Source organism: Sarcophilus harrisii, chromosome 4 (assembly GCF_902635505.1).
Source record: "Sarcophilus harrisii chromosome 4, mSarHar1.11, whole genome shotgun sequence".
Lineage (NCBI taxonomy): Eukaryota > Metazoa > Chordata > Mammalia > Dasyuromorphia > Dasyuridae > Sarcophilus > Sarcophilus harrisii.
This window is the reverse complement of record NC_045429.1, coordinates 285185673-285209054: the sequence shown is the minus strand read 5'-3', so window position 1 is coordinate 285209054 and position 23382 is coordinate 285185673. Positions and strand designations below refer to the sequence as shown.

Sequence of the window (23382 nt, the reverse complement as noted above, 5' to 3'; positions counted from 1 at the left end):
CATTCCTCATTACACAAAGAAATAAGTTTGTGCCAAAATATTTTATTGTTCCAGCGCCATCTCCCACCCAAAAATGGGAGGTTAGAGTGCTGGGGAGCTGTTTCCAGGTCTCACAACATCTTCTCAAACAGGGCAATAGCTTCATCTACCTTCTTCAGCTCTGCCTCTGTCTGTTGGAGCTGAGGAGAGGAAGGAAATAAGAATGGGTGAGAACAGCAAGATCCAAAAGAGATTCCCTCCGCTTCTAAAATGCAGGCAAACCCACGAGCCCAGAAAGGGATCAGAGAAAACAAACTCTAGGGAAGAACTAAAAGGAAAATAGAAACCCACAGAAATGAGAGGACAAGAGACCAAACCATGTTCTGCTCATTTTCCCATTATCAATTTCATGCCCAGCTTCTGAGTTTTAACATCGATCCCAATTTCTTTGGAGCCTCACCTATTACCCTATCTTACAATGCTCTCTTCACTGCCCCTTTTTCTCTCCTTTGAGCACCCAGAGATAATGTACTCAGACTGCACATTTAATTATAAAACTTTGACTTTGGAAGCCCATTTTCCCATGGAGTGTCTAAAGTATTGTACCAAATGTTCTATCTTCTCCCTGTCCATAAGGGTACGTGCATCTTTGAAGTAGAAGTTCCAAGCAGACCATCCCAACCCCTGTTCCATTCCCTTTTCAATAGCATCATAATGTGTTTGTGAACCTTGGGGAGCACCAGGGACACCAGAAGAGAATCAAATGGAAGGATGACCATCTGTACAGGAGCATAGCATTCCTTTACCCTAATATACCTAAGGGAAAGCAGTGAAATCCAGAGATTCTCTCTAGGAACAAATGACGTTTTCTCATAGGGAGTTAGAGATAAATTCTTCCCTTAAGTATTACAGGTAGGGACAGCCATTTTTTTCTTCCTACATTCAATACTGCTGTAATTTTTTTCCTAAACTAAATTATCAGCTTCTAAAGGGCATGTAAGAGAAGCCAAGGTATCCTTCCCTTCAGTCCTAAGAGTGCAAGTAGAATTTTGAGAAATTCTTTTGAAAAAAACCCAAGGTGGTCTACTTATTTGGTCTGATGGATTAAGACTACATCCACCTTGGGAAATGGAACAGCACAGCATTCCAAGAACCTACAATTACTACCTATCTACTTCCTCATATCCCAATATCAGCTCCCTTTTGTAAAAGAGTCAGCATGAACTCTTATGAAAATACAAAATTTATGCTGGCTTCCCCACTAACTTGCTACATGACCTTGGGGTGGGTGCTGAGATTTCAGGTTCCTCATTCATAAAACTGGGATGATGATATTGCCACTAATTTCAAAGAAGTATGAGTTGTAGAAATGTGAGTTGCTACTATTAAAATAATTCCCCTTCCCTTGACCTGTTTTCTCATCACCATCACTTTCCAGATCTGATGTTTTCATATGTTCATGAGATATTCATGGAAGAGTCTAGACAGGAAGAGAAGGAACTAGTACTCCAGCATTCATATGAAAGACGCCAGAAAAACATCTCAAGGCTTGTATCTTGTGCTTATAACTTTCCAAGTTTTCTTATAGTTATTGGAAATAAGGATTCCTTTAGGAAAAAAAACTGGGAAATTACATCCTCTTTTACTACGGTAAGGAAGAAACTTGGGTGCAAAAACCTTCTTTACAGCCAGGAAGGAGCAGATAGCCAGTGCCTAGGGCCTTTGACTAAGAAGGTTAAATGTGCAGTCTGAGTACATTATCTCTGGGTGCTCAAAGGAGAGAAAAAGGGGCAGTGAAGAGAGCATTGTAAGATAGGGTAGTAGGTGAGGCTCCAAAGAAATTGGGATCGATGTTAAAACTCAGAAGCTGGGCATGAAATTGATAATAGGAAAATGAAGTTCAGGAAAGAACTGGTCTTGGAACTTGAAGTAGGAATTAATGTAGGGTGGGAATATGCCACCCTGAAAGACCCACACACCTTAGCTTCCTCAGACTCCTGGACCTGGAAAGGAACCTTGGTGGTATAATCAGGAACAGCCCGACGCTCCCGAAGCCTTTGGGCCTGATGCTCAGCTTCCCCTTGTTTGGCCCGGAGTTTTGCCAGCTCCCGGGAAGGATCCACCAGCCCCTGAAGCTGCAGGTGGACAGAGCATCGGTCAGAGGCCAGGCCCACAGCACAACCCTGTGGAGCAGGGGACCCAGGGAGCAGAATAGTCACAGCTCCAGTGTTGGAGAGAGCCTGCACATAGCCTGACACTGTAGAAGCCTGTACTCCTGTTGCCTCATCCACCACTTCCAGAAAACCTGTGGTAGAAGAAAGAGGGAGAGATGAGGTCAGACACTTGGACATCTGGTGGGTGAGGAAGGTGAGGAAGCTTGAGAGGGGTAGATAGTCTAAAGTGGTAGGGAGCACAGATGGGATAAATGCCAGGGAACCTGGATGTGATAGAGGGAGAAGAAAACATGCTGAGTCCCTCACATTCAGGTTGGCTTCGGGTGAGGTTATAATCAGCTCGGAGAGAACGCACAGCCCGGATAATACTAAGTGCAAGCTCAAAAGCAGCCTCAGCCTCGGGATCCTTCCAGGAGAACTGTAACAAGGCAAAAATGTTCATAAGGCAAAAAACAGAGAATAAGCTTTCAATCCTCTCTGTATCAGGTTCCCTTATGCCCCTCACCCCAATCCCCACTTCTCAGGAGCTCTGGTATCAATTTAGACCTCAGTGGGCTCTGGGTAGGGGGTAACACAAAGACTGGGTGGCATCTGGGGCCCCCGCCGCGGCAATCGCTGATACAGTTCCTCAGTCACAAAAGGCATGAAGGGTGAGAGTAGTCTTAGGCCCACATCCAGGCAAGTATAGAGGGTCTGCCGGGCAGTATCTGCTGCAGCTTGGTCTGTCCCAGACAACACAGGTTTCAAGCACTCCTGGGGAATAAAATCAGACAAATCATAAGACTGTCAGATTCAAAAGGGATCTTAGGGATTACTTGATGAAATTTCCCAGTTTTTTTCCTTTCTCTCTTATTACTTGAGAAACTTCAAGTATTCTGACACTAGCCTATTTTGCATCCCCCCTGAGCTCCCAAACAACTCTAAAGATGCAATGGAGATGTCTTGGTGAGGGCGAGTCATTATTTTCCTTCCCCCCTGGGATTCCAAATGGCTTTATGCATTGTTCTGCAAAACCCTCACTTTTCTTTTCATTTTTATAGGCCTGGATACTAGAGATAGATACTCCTTAGATATGATGAGGACTGGTATACCTCATATGGTTCTCTGAGAGAGAATACATCTACCCTTTCCCAACCAAGGTACACTCTAGAACCCATTCTATCCTTACCAGGTAGACATTGCAGAGGTCATAGAGCCAAAAGCTATACTGGGCAGTGGTGACAGTAGGGAAATCGTAGGCATGGAAACCCTGGTCGCTCAGCGCAACAGCTTCACTCAGGCGGCTCCTAATCCAACGATCAGCCAAGCTCTCCTGATTGCTAGCCTACACAGGATGATGGTAGGTAGTGTGGGGATAGTGTTTGATGTGAGCAAGAAGAAAGCCATCCTTAGGGATTGGGAATGAGTAATTGGGACCACTCAAATTACTTGAGTCTGGCCTATGGAAAACTGCACCCACTTTGGGGAAAGGATCCATATAGACTTGTAGAATCTCAAGGAATTGGTTTAAGTAGGAGTAAGGTAAACTGAAAGATTAGTTCATAAGTAGGCTGAATTTTTTTCTTGTCTTCTGAAACCCAATCACACCCAAGAATGACCTGGGGCCTAGCCTATTCAGCTATATTTGAGGAGAGTTTGAGAGTACCACCTTCCCCCCATCAGCCCCTAAGGCTCCTCACTTGGGGAGTAGGTGAGGGTACAAATCCATCTCCCAATGCCCTAAGGGCAAACTTGGTGGCATTCCAGAGCTTATTACAGAAATGTCGATACCCAAGGATTCGGTTCACATCCAGGTTAATGTCCCGGCCTAGAGAAATAGTGAGGAGTGAGCAGAGGAGGATCAGGAGACCTACTTCCATTACCCCATCCACCAAGGCCCCAGGGCTAGCAGCAGACCCCATGTAGGATTGGGGGCGGGTACATGGGGGGAGAAGGAAGCGGGAGAGGGGAGAAGGCATAACATGGGAGAGCAGGGAAAGTTAGTGGGAAGTGGTGAGGTCATACCCTGAGAAGTGTAAGCACAAAGTCCAAATCTGAGAGCATCTGTACCACATTCAGGGATTCCATTGGGGAAATCTGCCTTCTACATAGAGAGATAAAATGTCAGATAATAGATTCTTAGAAGCCCCTTATAAATAGCTCTCCTTTCTCTTTTCTTCAATTTTAGAGAGATCATACATTCAGAGTGGGAAAGAAAACCAGCCTTCTTTGCTCACATAGGACCCTTCATCTCCCAGCCTCTGCTTTGGCTCCACTTCTTGTCTGAAACATCCCTCCCTCACCTCCTTACCAAAGCATCTATTCAAGACTCGGTTTAAGCAGCACCTTCTACATGAAGCCCTTTCTTATTTCTTCTCTCAAAATGCCTTTGCCTTTCACTCCTTGGTATTGATTTGTATTAGTTCTCTCTACATTTATTTTATACATGTAATTATTATCTACGCTAACTAGAAGGAAAGCTCCTACTCTAAGGAGCTTTCCTTCTAATAAAGTAGATAGCAATTACACTCCCAGTGCCCTAAGGGCAAACTTGATGGCATTCCAGAGTTTATTACAGAAATGTTCATGTCCCAGCTTAGCACACAATAGTTGTGGGTCATTATTTAGTTGTGTCCAATTCTTCATGACCCTATTTCAGGTTTTCTTAGCAAAGATACTAGAGTATCTTTGTAGTAATTCGCATTTCTTTCAATTCATTATGAGGAACGGAGGTAAGCAGTTAAGTGATTTGACCAGGGTGACAGAGCTAGTAAATATCTGAGGATGGATTAGAATTCATGAAGATGAGTCTTCCCGACTCCCAGGTTCTTTATGCTATCCAATGTGCCACTCAGCTGCCCAAGCACACAATAGGCAATTAATAAATACATGTTGATTAAGTGGTTGATAAGAAGCCATTTAATCTATCTCCTTCATTTTTTCAGGTGGGGAAACTGAAGTTTAAACAGAGGTTATATGACTTGTGTTTGTGGTCACATGCAATAAATAAATGCATGGAGTTTGGAATTGTCAGTTTCCTTTGGCTACAAGATCTAAGTTTCAAAAAGGGCCCATGGGCACTGAGATCATGACTAAGAGTAAAGGGCAGGAACTGCTTTCTCATTCCCTTCACCTTTTCCAGGTACTAAGTCTGGGTGATAAGTATCCATGTCCTTCTGATTCCAAAACTAGTTCTCTTTAATACAGAGTTTTCCTCCCTTTCCTTTCTTTTAGCTCTTTAGCTCCTTCCCTACTTCAGGTAAATAGTTCCCTGAGCTCCCACATCTCTGCAGAAGATTCTACAGGTTCCCTTTACTTCTTCAAAAGCCATACCCTCTCCCCAACTTCTAACACCCATACCTGCCCCTCCTTGGCTTTCTCCATTTCACTGGGGTCAAGGTTGCTGTTCAGTAGCTGATCATGCAGTCCCTGAGTAAAGATGAGGAAATGGTTAAAGAAACCTAATACAGAAGGTTCAAGATTCCATAGAAGAGAAAGAAAATTTCTTTCCTTTTTTTTTTTTTTATCATGGACCCCTCTGGCAGTCTGGTGAAGCCCTTCTCAGAATAGTGATTTTAAATGCATAAAATGAAACATGCAGAATTACAAGGAAACAAATTATATTAGAATATGGTTATCAAAATATACATATACACAAGTTACAGACCCAAGGTGAAGAAATATTTTGCTAGATCCCCCTAAGTCCCCTCCACACCAATGTCCAGGCCCTGGATACCTGCAGGGAGAGTCCACTGATGACATCCAGGGGGTCAATGACATTACCAAGTGATTTGCTCATTTTCCGGCCATGGGCATCTCTGACGAGGGCATGGAGATAAACCTGTGGAGACAGTAGAGGGGGGATGAGGGAAGGGTGTGAGGAGCCATGTAGGTCACTTCTCTCTTCCTATTCCTACTAGTTCCAAACAAGAGAAACACTGAGGGAGTCCTCTACCCCCACAATCTTTAATAGCACACAACAGATGCTTAATAAAAGATTGTTTCCTTCCTTCCTATAATGGCAGATAAGTTTTCTTTAAGTTGACAAAAATTGCTTAGAAAACTGGAAAGCAGTTTGGCAAAAACAAGGCATTCATTGATCAACATCTCAATTCTCTATCATGCAATTCAGCTTAATTATCCAAAGGTTTCAGATGGCCCATGAGCTCATTTATTGCTCAAGCACCATCCTTTTGTAGGAAGGTGGAGTGTCCCAGTGGAGGCCCTAAAAGCAAATGTCCCAGAATGGGAGAGCTTTGTAGGTCACAGATTTATTATTATTATTATTAAAGCTTTTTATTTTCAAAACATATGCATTGATAATTTTTCAGCATTAACCCTTGCAAAATCTTGTGTTCCAATTTTCCCTCCCCTTCCCCCACTCCCTCATCTAGATGGCAAATAATCCAATATATGTTAAATATGGTAGAAATATGTTAAATCCAATATATACACATACATATCTATACAATTATCTTGCCACACAAGAAAAATCAAATCAAATCAAAAAAAAAAGAGAAAGAAAATAAAACACAACAAACAATAACACAAAGAGTGAAAATGCTATATTGTGAACCACATTTGGTTCCCACAGTCCTATCTCTGTGTGTAGATAGCTCTCTTTATCACAAGATCATTAGAACTGGTTTGAATCCTTTCATTGTTGAAGAGAGCTACGTCCATCAGAATTGATCGTTATATATTGATCTCCTGGTTCTGCTCATTTCACTTAGCATCAATTCATGTAAGCTTCTCTGAAAACATCCTGCTGATCGTTTCTTATAGAACAATAGTATTCCATAACATTCATATACCATAACATTATACAGCCATTCTCCAATTGATGGTCATCCACTCAGTTTCCAGTTTCTTGCCACTACAAAGTTGCTGCTACAAACATTTTTGCACATGTGACTCCCTCTTCCTCCTTTAAGATCTCTTTGAGATATAAGGCCAGCAGAAACACTGCTGGATCAAAGGGTATGCACAGTTTGATAATTCTTTGGACATAGTTCCAAATTGCTTTCCAGAATGGCTGGATCCATTCACAGTTACACCAACAATGTTTTAGCTTGGGTCACAGATTTTGAAGATATCTTTTGGGGAATGATTATTTTTTTTGAAGAGGGTAGGTATTGACTCAGGATAAAGATGGCATCTCCAGTGCTGTGCAGAGTTCGGGGAAAGGGGAGGGGAGGAGAGGGGTTATCCAGTGCCAAAAGTCTCATTTACATGGGAAAGGGCTGCTGTTCCTACCTCTTTGAAGGGCAGTTTTCCTGTTAGCTTCAGACCCAGCATCACCATGCGGGCTACCCAGAAGAATAAAATGTCATGTCCTGTCTCCAACAAGGTCCCTGGGTAGAATATACTTAAGTCCTCTGTCTGAAGGGAAGATAGAACAGAAAGAGACCTAGGTTTCTGAGGTGCAAAAGTCCATGACACAGATATTTATTTTCCCAAGCTATTTCCCTCATAACCAGTATCTACCCTTCCATTCACACCCCCAACCTGTTACCCAAGTATTCCCCCCCAAGGCAATATCTTTCCCTACAAATCCTATGAGAGAACCCAAATATCAGATCCCAACCTCTGTACCTGGTTGGGCCATCCAAAGATGGAAAAGGGAAAAATGCCAGAGGAAAACCATGTGTCTAAAACATCTTCATCTAGAAAGGGGAATAACTAAGTGTCAGTCAGGCTAGAATAAGGGATCCAGTTTTATCACATTGTCCCCTCAGGCTCCTCAATCCTCTTTTACCCTGTGAGAGGCTAATCTTGTCTGTGGACACTCCAAACTTCTTTGCTGCCTTCTCCCTCGCCTCCTCTTCACTTCGGCCACTCACCCAATACCGACCATCAGGATCCTGTTCCCAGAGTGAGAAGACATGTTACTCTGACATCCTCTGCACCTGACTTTCCTTGGATGATGTTTTTCATCCCTTTCCTTTGCAAGAATGTAAGCATCTGCCCGAGTTATGGATCCCCATCTTCTATCCACTCTCCCTCGCCCCCATGTTCCCAATTTTCCTCAATTCAGTCTATCATGCCCCTTGGAATTCAGTCTATCATGCCCCTAATTCTTCTCCCAAAGGGATCCCTGTTTACCTTGTTAGTCCTCCTTCAACCTCTCTCTCCTTCATCTAACCTTACCCTTAACACCAGACTCCAGAAGGCTATCTCTGGGCAGATGCTAAAATGTACTTCTTTAATCTCTGACTTTCCTTGCCCCCCAATATCCCTCCCTCCTTTCTCCCACGCCTTGGCAGTGATACCAAGATCTAGTTCTCTCACCTCCCCAGGGGGCACTTTAGGGTCATTGACAGTGACAAAGTAGGCAGGGATTCGGTGACCCCACCACAGCTGCCGGGAGATGCACCAGTCTCTGGGGAGGAAAACAGGATGGGAAAAAGTATGGCGTTAGGAGAGGAGGTTAAAGACTAGAAGGATACCATCCTCCACTCCTGACTAAATCCTTCCCACTTCCCCTCTGCCATAAATAAAAACTTTCCGTTACAACCTCCTACTGGATTCTGTTATTTTTAGCCTTGTCAGCCCTCCTCTGACACATACCTGATGTTGTCCATCCAATTGTGCCATATTTTCTGATGAATCTCAGGTAATATCTTAAGGTCACCCCGAGTCACTGCTGCACTGGCTGCCTGAGCCATTTCACCACACCTCACATACCACTGGGGCTTAAGGAGGGGTTCAACGACATCTTTGGAGCGGCTGCAAAGCAGAGAAATAAAAAACACAAGAAAAGTGAGAATCTTTTCCACAGAGGTCTGACCTGGTCTCTAGCTGAAAGATTTGCTCTTACTTGCACAAAGGTACCACCATTGGATTGTCCTTCACTTCCCGGAATAGTCCCTTGTCTTTTAGGGCTGCCAACACTGCTTTCCTGGCTTCAAACCGAGGAAGGCCCTACAAGGTGGAAGAAATGTCAGAGTTAGAGAGTTATAGAAGAATCCACTCCCTTCACAGCATACAGGGCTCCAACAATCCCTTCTTCCCTCTCAACCCTAAATCTTCCCCATCCCACACTTATGATGTGGGATCTCTTCTCTCTTTCTCCTCTTTGTCAGAATTAACATTATCCTCCTAGTCATTCCATCTCTTAACTCTTCTCACCAGAAAGGGAGGCGGAACATTGATAAGGTTGCCTTGGTGGTCTATGATGCTCACTGCTTCTAGCTTGTGTCTTTGCCCAACCTCATAGTCATTCTGATCATGGGCTGGTGTAATTTTTACAGCACCTAGTAGCATGAAGGGAGAACAAGGGCATGAAAGTCAAAGCACAACTTAATCATACATCAGAGGTTCCTAATCCCAAAAGAACTATAGCTACCCATACTCCTTAGGCTGCCATTCAGATATATCAAATGTTCCTCCCTAAATCTTTTTCTATCCTCTAGAGCAGGGTTGGGGAACCTCTGGCATGCAGTGATGAGCTGAAAGCTATGTACAAAAGTGCTTGAACTCTAAAGTTGATAATTCTGTATGGTCTGTGAATGATGTTATAAATATCCAAATGGCCCTTGGAAGAAAAAAGGCTCCCCCTCCCCTGCTCCAGAGAAACAGTGAGGGGAGGAATGTCATAAGTATTCCTTCTCTGAATCCCCCCCAAAATGAAGAAGGCCTCTTCCTCTTATCATCCTTATCCCTTAAGATGGCTGGGTTAAAGTCTATTCCTTCTTACCTCTCCCCAAACTCACCAGTGCCAAACTCCATGTCCACAAATTCATCAAAGATGATAGGAAGGCTTCGAGCAAGGAATGGGTGTATAACACTCTTTCCCTGAAGGTGCTGGGGACAGGGGGAGCAGGACAGAAAGGTAAGTACTACCACCCAGATTTAGACATGAGATCCCTCCAGCCCCGGAACATGAGGAGAAGGAGTCTAAGGACAAGGGATAAGAGAAACACAGAGGTCCTCCCTGATGTAAGTTGTGGTCTGGGACTGTCCTTAAACCCCTAAAAGTACTTCATTTTAAAGAATGGATATATAATTTTCTTCATAGGGGTTTAAGGACAGCCCCCCCCTTAGAACCTCCTCTAGCTCTATCTGGGGTTCACTGAGCATTAATACAGAGCTCCAGGTAGGAGACAACCTGATTTTATGTGAAAGTCTTCTCCTCTGAACCTTAATGTCCTTTCTCATTCACAGTCCCCTTTTTGGGATAGATTTACACAGCTGCTTTTGGAGAGCAGGGGCTGTTTTGCTAGAGTCTGTCTTGGGGGCCTGGCTTACACAGAGGTTGTACTTAAGAAAGACTTGTGAGTGGGTGGGTTGATGAGATAATCTGTCCTTTACCTGGTATCTAGGGTCATTGGGGTGCACAGCCACAGCTACATCTCCCAACATGGTCTCAATACGAGTAGTTGCTACGACCACCTCCTCATTGCTCTCTGGGGAAAGGGAGAAAGGAAGACTTAGTCCCCGCCTTTGATCCTGGAATAAGGAGCCCCATTTATCCCCAGACCCTACCTGAATCCTGTATCTTGTAGGCAAAAGAAACAATGACCCCAAATTCCACCTTCTCCTGATAGCCTGGGACAGAAAGCAAGGTTCGGCCCGACAGTTCCTTCTTATCTACCTGTGGAGAAATCAGGGAAAGAAGGGAACAATTAGAAAAGAAGCTTTCTGTAACAGGAAATGAATTGCAAAGATAAATTAGGGTAATGGAGGTGAACCAGGAAACTAGCCTGGGGAGATTAGAAATCTTCCTGGGTACATCACGCACCTCAATGTCAGAAATGGCAGAGTTGAGACTACAGGACCAGTTGACAAGGCGGGTACTCCGGTAAATGACCCCATCATTATGGAGGCGAACAAAAGCTTCTGTCACAGCTGCTGAGAGTTTCTGGAAAGGGATGGAAGAGGGAACAAAGATTAATTAGAAGAACTTTATCCTCTTGGAAAAAAGGATTTTAATTGCTAGAATAGAAAGATCTAAGGTGGAAGGAAAAAGGTAAACCCTGATGAAGGCTTGGTTACTCCTACCACATGTCCAGGTTAGAAAAGTCTTCTCTACTCCCATGAACCGATCTTTAGGGACACACAGAAGACTGTTTTCTATAGTAGCATTGATTCTGTTGATAATGGCCTAGACAATATACTTGTTTTGTCTTGAAAACACTGAGGAGCTCAGCCTGACAAGGTCTGAGAAGAGTATGTTGGGAAAAAGTCCTTGGGACTTGAAACTAGAAGACCTGGGTGTATTGCTGTCTCTGTCCAAATTTCAGCCAATGGATAAGTTTCACTTAGTCTCCCTGAGTCTCAATTTCTTGTAAAGTTCCTTCCAGCTCTAAATCTATGATCCTGTAATCTTTCTGGGCCTCAATTTCCTCATCTATCAAATGAAGCACTTGGACTTGATGGATGATCTCTGAATTCCCTTCCAATTCTAAATCCTTTGATTCTAGGAGTAATGAAAGACAAAGATGGGCCCTGAAAACCAGGTAAAAGAGTTTAGATTTGCTGTAATCTTCAAGGAAACATGAAAAAAAATTGTATGTTTACATAACTTGATACTTTACTGTCTCCTAACTGTTTCTATAACTCCTATGGGCTTCCTTCAAGAAACCCCATGAAAAGAGGCACAAGAGATTGTACCTAATAAATGCTACTTGTGGCTAATGAAAGAATCTTTATCTTTACTTACTATCTGGGGTCACTGGAGTATGTGTCCCAAGTATGGTGGCAATCACACTTCCCCTTACAAAGAGCTCCTTTTAAGTCCCTTGAAAGCAAAGATGCTGCTGATTTTTCTCCCAGTCCATTTAGCTCACAGTGTTGTATGTATAGAAAGTAGTTCATTAATTATTTATTGGTCCATAAGTGATGCTGCTGGGTCACCAAATCTAGTGAATTTTAAACTCTAATCCCAATTCCCTGGGACATTTACTATACTCACAGGATCCATGGTGAAACAAGCTCGATCCCAATCCAAGGAGCCACCAAGCTTCCTTAGCTGATGGTAAATCCGGTCTCCCTTCCTAATAAATGAAAAGTTTTGGGAGGAAGATTTGTTACCACCTCCTTACCCCTTCTCCCCAATCTTCATATCCCTTCTGGCTTCTGAGAGCAGATACCCACCCACTCAGTCACCCTCCTACTCCATAGGATGCCTTCCCATCATGGAACCAATGACAACTGAGTCCCCTATTATTGTCTTGAAAGATGGAGGACCTAGATCTTCAAAGTTCTTACATGGAGAGAACAGATAGTCCTCCATGACCCTCTGAATCCATCCATGCAAAGAAAAGGAGGAAAGGATAAGTATTGTATATAACTTACTCATTCTTCCATTTCCAGACCTCTTGTAGGAAGGCCTCTCGACCAAGCTGGTGGCGGCTTAGCCCATGTTCCCTCCATAGTTTCTTTTCCACAACTACCTGTGTGGCAATACCAGCATGATCACAGCCTGGGTTCCACAGGGTTGTTTCTCCTCTCATTCGGTGCCTGGAAGGGTTAAAGTTAGGGGATGAGAGTGGAATCTTTCAGTAACGGTATGCCCCATTGAGAGAAGAGGCAACAGTCCATTTGGAAACTTGACAAGGTAAAAGCAGCTCAGAAATAGAAGGATCAAGCAAAAAAAAAAAAAAAAAAAAAAAAAAAAAAAAAAAAAAAAAAAAAAAGTAAATGGGTCAGAATGCATCAATACAAGTCAGAGAAGGAATGCTAGAGAATGACAAGAATCCATCAAGAAACCCAGTGTTGTTCCAAAATGAATAAATGAAAGTTAAGTCATGGAAGGAAAGAAAAGGAAACAGTAGGCAAAAAAGACAATGAGAAATAAGGGGAAAAAAGCTAAGCCTATGAGGGAAAGAAAAGGACAATGGAGAAAAACTTATCAGAATAGAAAGTTAAACCTAGAAAAAAAATAACAACAAAATTCATCTGGAAGAACAAAAGGTCAAGACTTTCAAGGGAACTAATAAAAAAAAAAAAATCAAAGAAGGTGGTCTAGCTGTATCATATTTAAAACTATATTATAAAGCAGTGGTCACCAAAACCATTTAGTATTGGCTAAAAAACAGACTAGTTGATCAATGGAAAAGGTTAGGTTCACAGGACAAAATAGTCAATAACTTCAATAATCTAATGTTTGACAAACCCAAAGACCCCAGCTTTTGGGATAAGAATTCACTGTCTGACAAAAACTGCTGGGAGAATTGGAAATTAGTATGGCAGAAACTAGGTGTTGACCCACACTTAACACCATACACCAGAGAAGGTCAAAATGAGTTCATGATCTAGGCATAAAGAATGAGATTATAAATAAATTAGAAGAACATGATAGTTTACCTCTCAAACTTGTGGAGGAAGGAATTTGTGACCAAAGAAGAATTAGAGATCACTATTGATCACAAAATAAAAATTTTTTATTATATCAAACTAAAAAGCTTTTGTACAAACAAAACTAATGCAGACAAGATTAGAAGGGAAGCAATAAACTGGGAAAACATTTTTACAGTCGAGGGTTCTGATAAAGACCCCATTCCCAAAATATATAGAGAATTGACTCTAATTTATAAGAAATAAAGCCATTCTCCAATTGATAAATGGTCAAAGGATATGAACAGACAATTCTCAGAAGAAATTGAAACTATTTCTAGCCATATGAAAAGATGCTCCAAGTCATTATTAATCAGAGAAATGCAAATTAAAGACAACTCTGAGAAACCACTACACACTTGTCAGATTGGCTAGAATGACAGGGAAAGATAATGTGGAATGTTGGAGGGGATGTGGGAAAACAGGGACACTGATACATTGTTGGTGGAATTGTGAATACATCCAGCCATTCTGGAGAGGAATTTGGAACTATGTTCAAAAAGTTATCAAACTGTGCATACCCTTTGATCCAGCAGTGTTACTTATATCCAAAAGAGATTTTAAAGAAGGGAAAGGGACCTGTATGTGCAATAATGTTTGTGGCAGCCCTCTTTGTAGTGGCCAAAAACTGAGGGGATGCCCATCAATTGGAGAATGGCTGAATAAACTGTGTATATAAATAATATGGAATATTATTGTTCTGTAAGAAATGACCAGCAGGATGATTTCAGAAAGGCCTGCAGAGACTTACATGAACTGATGTTGAATGAAATGAGCAAGACCAGGAGATCATTATATATTTCAACAACAATACTATATGATGACCAATTCTGATGGACCTGGCCATCTTTGGCAATGAGATGAATCAAATCAGTTCTAATAGAGTAGTAATGAATTGAGCCATCTAGACCCAGCAAAAGAACTCTGGGAGATGACTATAAACCACTACATTGAATTCCCAATCTCTCTGTTTTTGTCTGCCTGCATTTTTGATTTCCCTGTTTCACAGGCTAATTGTATACTATTTCAAAATCCGATTCTTTTTGTACAGCAAAATAACTGTTTGGACATGTATACATATATTGTATTTAATTTCTACTTTAACATATTTAACATGTATTAGTCAACCTGCCATCTGGGGGAGGAGGGAGAGGAAAACTTGGAACAAAAGGTTTTGCAGTTGTCAATGCTGAAAAATTACCCATGCATATATCTTGTAAATAAAAAGCTATTAAAAAAAAAAAAGAATAGAAAGTAAGGGGGAGGGAGGAAGTCAATGAAAACATGAGACTAGAAGTGGACATTCAGGGATCTTAGGAAGTAGGAGGAGAAAGGTCTCACCAGCGGGTCAGTGAATCCTGGATGGCATTGGTGAGGGCATGGCCAAGGTGCAGGGACCCTGTCACATTGGGAGGCGGGATGCACATCATGAAGACACCTCGAGGATTAGGCTCTGACACACTGGCACGCTAAAGAGAACATGAAGGAGAGCATGATGCTTTTAGACCTTCCAGCTTTCTGTTGTTCTGGCCACTCCTAGTCAATATTCCCTCCCTTCTCAGAACCAAGCCACTGATTCTCCATCTAGCCCTCCATTTTAGTCCAGAGTCCTTTAAGGGAAATAGTATTATTCAGCCACATGCTTACCCCATACTCTGGTTTGAAGAATCCTTGGCTCTCCCACCATGAATACCAAGCAGCTTCAACATACTGGGGACTATAGGAGTCAGGCATGGACACACTTACATCTGAAGGAGGAAAAGGTCAACTGAGTCACAGTGAAAAATTCTGGGCATGAGAAGGATAAGAATGGAAGGGGCAAAAGACAAAATCTCTGATTTTAGTGGCCTAGGGAACTTCCAGATAAGGAAACTTCTACTAGCAATGAAGGTCAGAAACTTTTCTGCAATTTATCTCTTAAGAGAGTTGCCTAGAGCAGAAATTGTAGTTACTTGTCCAGGATCACACAGCTATTATATGTCAAGACACAGCTTAAATCAAGTCTTTCTAAATGAGTCCAACTTTCTTTCCATTATGATATACTACCTCTCCTTCTCCCCTGATAGAACACATATAGAGAAAAATATGGATTCAGGAGCCAAGAGAAGGAAGAGATGCTGCTATGTCTTCCTCTTCTTCCTGTCCAATACCTTTCTTCTCCCCTGGTGGGGTGGGGATATCATATGTTATGACCCCAGGGTCCCGTTTCTCCTTCTTCTCAATTTTTGGCTTCTTCTGTATGGGGAAGAGAAGATGAATTCAGATCCTATTCTAGGGCACTTCTACCTCCAGGCCCTATACCTCGCTTTTCTCCCAATTTCTCACCTCTCCAGGAGGTGGCTGATGCAATTGGTTCCTTTGCTTCTGTTGAAACTTCTCCAGCTTTTCCCGCTTTTTTGCTTCTTTTTTCAACTGGGCTGCTGTCTTGGAGGACCCAGAAACCTCAGAGCCTGGGAAAAAAGTTCAACTTTTTGCAGAAGTAGCTTCTTATTTCACATAAGAGTCAGAAAATTTTAGCCTGGTACCATTTTGCTTATCACTTCCCTCCTCATTCTCTTCCTCTATATTGTCCCTGAAAAACTGAACATTCCTTTCTCCATCCTCTCTCCACAACTCTCCCAATTATAAGCTAAAGACAGGAAGTGAGCACTACAGAGGATGGGGAAAAAATAATTCTTGAGAATATTACATAATATAGAAGAAAGAACCAGGAATTCAGAATCAGAGGACCTGGGTTAGTCATTTAAGTTTTGGGGGGCTTTAGTTTTCTTTTTTGCAAGATGAGAAAGCTGGACTAGATTGCTTCTAAAGTTCCTTTTAACTCTTAAGTCTGTGTACCTATGATTCTAACTCTTAAATCTTATGATCCATTTGGTTTCCTTGTCTCCAATCCTTACCAGGTTGCTGTGGGAGAGACCGCACTCCTGGGCACAGGGACACATCCCCTAACACAGCACGAAATTCTGGTTGCTGGACACATGTCATGAACCAGCGGCTTACGTTACCCCAAGCCCAGCGAGCAGGAGGGTCTAGAACCTAGGGAGGAGGAGATACAGAAGTCCAGATGAAGGCAAGATACAGTATACCCACTACTCAGCCAAACTGTCCAGAAATTCCCCTCCTTTATGTCTACACGTTGCCCTAACACTCACCTCTCTCATTCCACCCTCTTCTAGGTCTGGCTTCCCCAAACACACCATTTCCTCGGCCTACCCCAGGGTAACTCACATAGCGGAAGGGCAGCAGTAGGGCTGTAACAGCTGCCAGGTCGGCCAAAGTGGGGGCTTCTCCTACCAAATAGGTATGCAACCTCAGTCTCTCCTCCAATGGGCCCAGAGCCCGTCCCAGGGCTCCCAGGGCTGCCTGAGAAGAGGGAGGAAACAAAGGGTTAAAAAGGAAGGCAGCAGCGGAATTATAGTTACAAGAAATCTGGGTTCAAATACCACTTGAGTTATCTGGAGGACACTGTTCAACTCAGTCATTTAGCAGTCATGTTTGACCCTTCATAACCCATTTGGGGTTTCTCGGCAGATACTGGAGTGGTTTGCCATCTCCTTTCCAGGGTCACACAACTGGTAAGTATCTGAGTCTAAGTTTGTTCAAATCTTAAGAAGATGTCTCCCTGACTCCAGGCCAAACACTCTACCCACTACGCTATGTAGCTGCCCATTCAAGATCATAGGCAAGCCTTTAACCTCTTTAAATCTGTTTGCCAACATAAAATGGGACTAGTAATAACTAAGATGCCTAACTCATAAAACATTATGAAAAGCTACTGAAATGATGTAAAAATGACTTCTAGATAATGAAATGCTACATAAGCATCAAGTTGCTATTATCCTTCCTCCCTCCCCCTAGGATTCATTCACTCCCATCTCAGTGCCATGCTATTTTCTTCTTCATGCTCTCCAGAAATCAGACTTGTCTTCTGCCTACGCAACTTCTAACTCTGCTTTTAGTCCCATCCAGCCCCATCTTGTTTCCCCATCCCTATTGTTATCTCGTCACTTCGCCTCTCCTCTCCCTTCCAAATCATTCTCGTTCTGTCTCTCCTCTTCTATCTAATACGAAACAAACTAACCAGCCACACTAATGGTAACGAAGTTACAGGAATGTTGATCTGCATTAGTGTATGGAATTCCCAAACCAGGAACGTGTGGCACCAATTAAATCACAAGTCTGGGCAACAACAACAGTGTGTGTGTGTGTGTGTGTGTGTGTGTTACACACAAGTAAGTGTGTATGTATTGGTTAATCTTTTGGGCCTCAAAATAATTCCATAAAACTAATTGTCTGCAGAGTTGGAATACTTGCACCAGCCGCTCTCCCTCTCAAGAAGATGAGGCAACACTCGGGGTCGCCTATGAGAAGCAGCCGTTTCAGGACTCCGTCAGCCTTCCACTTCCAAATTCAGCACTCCTCCCTTTCTGTCTGTCCCGCCACCCCACCCCCCGGCCCCCCACCCACAACCCCATGACGGGGGTTTCTTCTTCTACATCAGCCTTCCCCATTTTCCTCCCATTTCAACTCTTTCCCCCGACCCCGGCCCTTCACCTGAGGGTCGTGATTAGGGTTCCGAAGCCCTAAAGCGGGCAGCGCGGCTCCACAGCCAGCGGGCACGAGCTCTCCATCCGCATAGCTGACCCACTGCTGGACAAGGGTGGCTCCTCGGCTGCCTCCGGGACCCCCCATTCCCGCGGGCCACAGGAGCTGCGCGACAGCGGCCGCGCCCCATACCCTTAAGCCCCCTGGTCCCTGCTCGAGAACCGGCAGCCGAGGCGGGGGGATGGAAGTGCCGCTGGTAGGGGGTGCCTGGAGGCAGACGCGGGGAGGAGGCCCTCCCCACCCTGGGCCAGTTCCAGACTCCCCGTATCGGGCAGCAATCAGGGCGCGAAGGCTGGGGAAGGCGTCCGGGTGAGGAGACACATACAGGATGGACATGGTCCCCGGGGCGGCGGGAGCTTCCGCCACGCTGGCAGAGACCTGGAAAGAGAGGGAGAGAGACTGAAGAGAGGACAGGCTCTCAAAGAAAACGGGAGGCCTGGGGGTAAGGATGGAGGCAGCCTCCGGCCATCGGAACTGGCTCTCCGCCCCCTACGTTAGATGGAAGCGGGAGATCTGTAAGGGGGGGAGGGGGGAGTCGGGTAATAAAACCTCAGGCCCCGGGGCCAGAGAAGACGCGGAGGCTGGAGGGAAAGGGCATCAAGTCCCGTCTCTGTGACCCCTGACCTGGGGGGGTGAGGGGTGACCCCTGACCTGGGGGGGTGAGGGGTGACCCCTGACCTGGGGAGGTGAGGGGTGACCCCTGACCTGGGGAGGTGAGGGGTGACCCCTGACCTGGGGAGGTGAGGGGTGACCCCTGACCTGGGGAGGTGAGGGGTGACCCCCTAGTGCAGGGCCGGCGGGGGGAGGGAGGAGGCGGCGCGCCGGGGAGCTAGGGTTTCTTAGTGTCTGCACTGCGCAGGGGAGACTGTTTGGCGCTACCGGGGGAGAGCGATTGGGAGCGGGACGGCAACTGCATCTCGGAATTACGGGGAGGCTCGGTATCCGGCGGCCGGAGGGGCAGGGATCACAGTGGCCGATGACTTCTCAGCAGTCGCGGCGCAACGCGGGACAGCGCGCTCCAGGGCGGGGGGAGCGTACCCAGCAGCGGAGCGGCAGCGATACCTCGGGGTCCAGCCCGGCTTCTAGAGAACTCCGTCTCCAAACAAAGCCGCCGCTTCCTCCACGTGTTTCGCCGCCTTTGTGACAGACCAGTACTTCCGGGTTCTCCGAAGGGCCCCAAGGTTCATAGCTGTTTGATCTGGAGCCTGCTCTGAAAAAGTTAAATTGGGATCCTAGCGGGGCGGGGGGCGGGGGGCGGGGGGGGCGGCTGGTGGTGCCTACAATTCTGGGAAAAGGGCCTTACCCTTGACGGGGCGGTCAAAGGTCGTCGGAGGTTTGGAGAGTTGGGGCTGGTGGCAAAGTGAGGCGGCCTTTGGGTCCTGCGGGGTAGGGCTGGGGATAGGCGGGGGGAGGGGGCTCGGAGAGTTGCGCCGGCCTCCTAGTGGGAGGGGTGGGGCTTGCTTCCAACAATCGTGCTAGGCCGGGGCTTGGAAGGGCCCCCACCCCGCCGCGCTGACTGCTGCGTGATTTCTCTCCTTACGCCCGAGTCTGGGGCTCAGACTTCATATAGGCCCTCTCGTTACTGTTTTCTTGGCTGAGGCAGTTGGGGCTGAGTGACTGGCCCAGGGTCACACAGCTGGGAAGGGTTACGTGTGAGGCTAGATTTGAGCTCGGGTCCTCCTGACTCCGCTGCGCCCCCTAGCTGCCCGATGTACGCCATCTCTTGGGGGCAGGTTCCCGGCTTCCTGCTCGCACATTTGGTTTAGGAGGAATCCTTAAGCAGTCAATCAAGAAGTATTTATTAAGCAAAGATACTCTAGCGATACCAATGAAAATGAGAATACGGAGATGTAGGTGCAAAATAAGTGCACAGTGACGGGGGTGGGGCGGGGAGAGGAGCACTAACAGTCTCTGGAAGCCAAGAGCGCGCTTGGCCCAGATTTGGAGAGGTGGGCTTGAGAGAGGGGTGGGCGAGGGTTGGGGGCGGGGCAGTGAGCAGCCCGCGCAGAAGTACCAGTGTTCGGAAGGGGAGATGTGCCACGAGCATCAAATAGGGCGGTCTGAAATGCAGTGGAGGTTACTGGCGGGGCTGATATCGGATGGTAAAGGGCTCTAAAGGCCTTTAAATGAGTTTTGTTTTTTGTCCTAAAGGTGACAGGGAACCCCTGCTTTCTTGAACTTGTGCTCAAGATGTTTGGGTCCTAGGTGAGTAGGTGGGGCTGGCGGAGAATGCTGTAACGCTGCCGGAGGCGGGCTGGGAAGGGCACTGATGATGATGGGATCTGCTCAGCCTCCGGTGAGCCTTTTGTTCTTGGGTGGGCTTTTTGTTTGGATGAAGTTTCCATTGCAGTCCCTCCCCGACACACCATCTTTGGAAATCCCACTTCGTGTGTTCAATCAGAAAACCCAAGTTATGATGCCAAACTCCTGAGGTTAAATTTCCCTCATGAATTGGCCTATGGGTCTGCCATGTTCCAATTCTTGGCTTCTTTCTTCTCCTTCCCTCAACTCCCACTTTTCCTTCATTTACCTAGTGGTGTCTTTCTCCTTGTTATAGCGAATTAACTAATCCTGTGAGGGTTAGCCCGAGTTAATGGTTTAATCCCCTTCCCCTACTTACTCTCTTTTGAAGGGTTAGTCTGCTAAACTCCATGATTTTAGCCTGCCAGGCTATGTGTGTTCCCTTCTCGTGGCTTATTCCCTTTCTCCTAGTTGATTGTGAGTTCCACTGGAGAACTTGTCTTTCCATTATAATTGTTAAAAATCCCATTCCTTGTTAACTTGTTCTTTCTACTGCTTTCTCAAATCTATTTTGTAATTACTACTCCTGGTATCTAATTCACCTCTTCCTGTCATCCATAGCTTCTCATAAATAAAGGTGTCTTCTGGCAAAGGGAATGCCATTGTGAATTCTTCACATGGGCCTAATGCCTTGAATTTCGAACTAGGAATTGCCACCTTGACCCCTTCAAATACAGCTAGCCTGGTACTTAAGGATTATCCATTTGGCAGCAGTGTGGTGGACTGCCGAGATGGCAGCTATTGAATAGCCCAAATTTAAAACTTATCTATTACAAACTCCTATTGAGGAGCTGGGGACACAAAAGAAGGCTAAGTCCCTGTTCACAAGAAGCCATGGAACAACATATAAACTATGTTCAAACAATAGATCTACAAAATATTGATGTAATATAGCCTTTAGGGGAGACAGCAATAATTTTAAGGTCCCCTGACCTTAGGGTGCTTCTGTTCTAACAATCTCTCAATAATTATAAAAGTTCTCTGGTTTAGGAATATAATGTTTCTTCCCTTAGACTTTAGGGAAGATGTATTAATGATCCTGAGACTATTGTTCTAACAATGATTTCAGGTCTTCTGGCCTTATAATAGTCCTACAAACACTACTGTCTGTTGGTCAATAACCAAATTCTTAGGGCCATTCCTTGATTTTATTCCTAGGCCACAAAATTAGGATATCAGTAATATGGAGATTTAGATAAATGTGCTTCCTTCTGGTTCTTTGCTAAATTCATGAGGAATTTTGCCATTTTCGATTGGCCCTACAATTACAATAAATTTTGCCCCTTGACTTGGATAAGGGTTCAAGCCTGCACATTCTTTTGAGACACCTCATGACACTGGTCTGTGACCGCCAAAGTTTTGAGATCCCTTCCCAACCTCAACATTTTGTAGCCCGGTTTGGGAAGAATTTGGCCTCCCCTGGAAGGTAAGTCGTCTATTTTTTTCTCTCTTAATCCTCTCCCTGAGAATTTCCAAAGCTGAAACAGCTTGGGGATAGAAAAACAGAACAATTAAAATAAGGTGGAAAGTTTATCCTTTAAAACGTTTTGTAAATGTAATTTAGGGAATTAATATTTCCATCTTTGCAAGAAATTTAGAAGAAATTACAGCTAAGACTACTTGGCTATTAGGAAAATTCTAAAATTCCTAACTAAATTATTTGGAGTTATTGTCATCGTGTTAAATCTAAAATTGACAGTGTGTGTGGAAGACGGCTAAGGCAAAAGCCTTATCAGTTCACCTCCCAAGTATGAGGTATTCCCCCTTCATAGAGTAGGGATGTTGTGCCACAGTTCCCCTCTAATTGTTCTGATGCAGTTTACCTCAATTGTTATGCCTCAGTTTCCCCAATTGATCCTACTTCAGTTTACCTAATTGTTATGCCTCAATCCCCTTAGTTGCAAACTCCCCCTCTGGTTCATGAAAACTGATATAACTCGGGGCTCTTTGCTCTAAGATTATAAATTGTCAATGTGTAAACTCAAAAAGGGGGAATCTAGACTTTGTAGTCAGACATTTTCTTAACTCCCAGTTTGTTAGAATTTATGGTCTTACCCCCCAACCTATCAGAACTGAATTGATTTCTGCCTAGAGATTCCTGCTCACCAGAGTTTGGACTCCACCCCTGCAGGGTGTCCAGGGAGCTGAGTAGGAGGAATAGGGTTGGTCAAAGGAAGACAGGAGTCATTGGGTAGTTTGAGGAACTGATGGAAGTGATGCTCCCACTTCTCTCAGGCTCCTTCAGGCTTTATTTTTATACTATATCATGATCATATACTTTTCTTTAGGTCAACATAGTCTTCAGACATACGTCTGACTTATTGACCTTTATATGTTACTACATTTGACATTCAATATTAGAGTAATAGGCATTTAGGGCAATTCCTAGTTATACTTTAACCATCTTTTGGTTCCTAGACATACTGATCTTTTCTGAGTCTAAGTTGGTAAACACCATTATTTCCTGCACCTTTGGATTCTTTTCCATAGTGACAATGTTTTCCATGGTGTTCTCTCTTTTATCATTTGTCTCAGTGAGAGGTTAGTTTTATTAAGACAGAATATGCATGTGGAATCATTTCTAGTTAACTTGCCCAAATTCCCCTTGTCACTATATTTTTTTTAAGATAATGTTTAGTGCTATAATCAAGCCAATTATAAATAATATAGGAAATAATAGCCCACTAATGAGAATCATAGAAGGAAATGTTGTTCCTGCATGAGTGCTGTGCACATTTGATCTCAGTTCTGGGCTTTGCTGAGTAGCAAAAAGATTGCGACTCCCAACACACACCCCTGCCTTTGTTTAGCTACTATGTATAAATATGTCATTGAGAACTCGCATTGGCTGCTGGATTCTTGGAGACCAGTCTCATTCAGCCCTGGGACCAAACCATGGATCCATTTGGTCCCAGCAAATGTCTCCCTTTCAAATAAAACATTTAAAATTCTCTAATCTCTATCTTACCTCAGTTTATATATATATATAAAACAAAAAAAGGGT

At 44.3% G+C, this 23382-nt stretch overlaps 1 protein-coding gene across 3 annotated transcripts; it reads right to left on the bottom strand.

Annotated features, from left to right (window-relative positions):
* Positions 1-23: 23 nt before the first annotated feature.
* On the bottom strand, positions 24-19496 carry VARS1 (valyl-tRNA synthetase 1). 3 transcript variants are annotated; one of them, XM_031965157.1, is made up of 31 exons: positions 19381-19496; positions 19116-19287; positions 18027-18455; positions 16701-16835; positions 16370-16508; positions 15798-15922; positions 15623-15707; positions 15120-15220; positions 14814-14941; positions 12432-12596; positions 12049-12130; positions 10876-10995; positions 10620-10728; positions 10446-10540; positions 9848-9938; positions 9264-9388; positions 8953-9056; positions 8703-8861; positions 8424-8514; positions 7891-7996; positions 7728-7798; positions 7389-7514; positions 5869-5973; positions 5493-5561; positions 4158-4236; positions 3833-3960; positions 3322-3477; positions 2700-2906; positions 2460-2571; positions 1959-2284; positions 24-179 (listed from the first exon to the last, which is right to left on the bottom strand). In XM_031965157.1, the coding sequence occupies exons 3-31, from the start codon at positions 18411-18413 to the stop codon at positions 111-113; spliced, it is 3795 nt and encodes a 1264-aa protein (XP_031821017.1). In that variant the 5' UTR covers positions 18414-18455; positions 19116-19287; positions 19381-19496; the 3' UTR covers positions 24-110. The 3 variants fall into 3 exon arrangements, with proteins under 3 accessions (XP_031821017.1, XP_031821019.1, XP_031821018.1); XM_031965159.1 differs by having other exon boundaries at positions 19140-19287; XM_031965158.1 differs by having other exon boundaries at positions 19116-19282.
* Positions 19497-23382: the final 3886 nt, after the last annotated feature.

What these genes read in the sequence shown, in the direction of transcription:
- VARS1 (XM_031965157.1), bottom strand. Translation starts at nt 18,413, where the DNA reads ATGTCCATCCTGTATGTGTCTCCTCACCCGGACGCCTTCCCCAGCCTT. An exon ending in ACCCTAATCACGACCCTCAG is followed by an intron (nt 16,836 to 18,026) that starts GTGAAGGGCCGG and finishes CCCTCTTCTCAG; the next exon opens with GCAGCCCTGGGAGCCCTGGG. An exon ending in AGAAAGCCAAGGAGGGGCAG is followed by an intron (nt 4,237 to 5,492) that starts GTATGGGTGTTA and finishes CTCTCTATGTAG; the next exon opens with AAGGCAGATTTCCCCAATGG.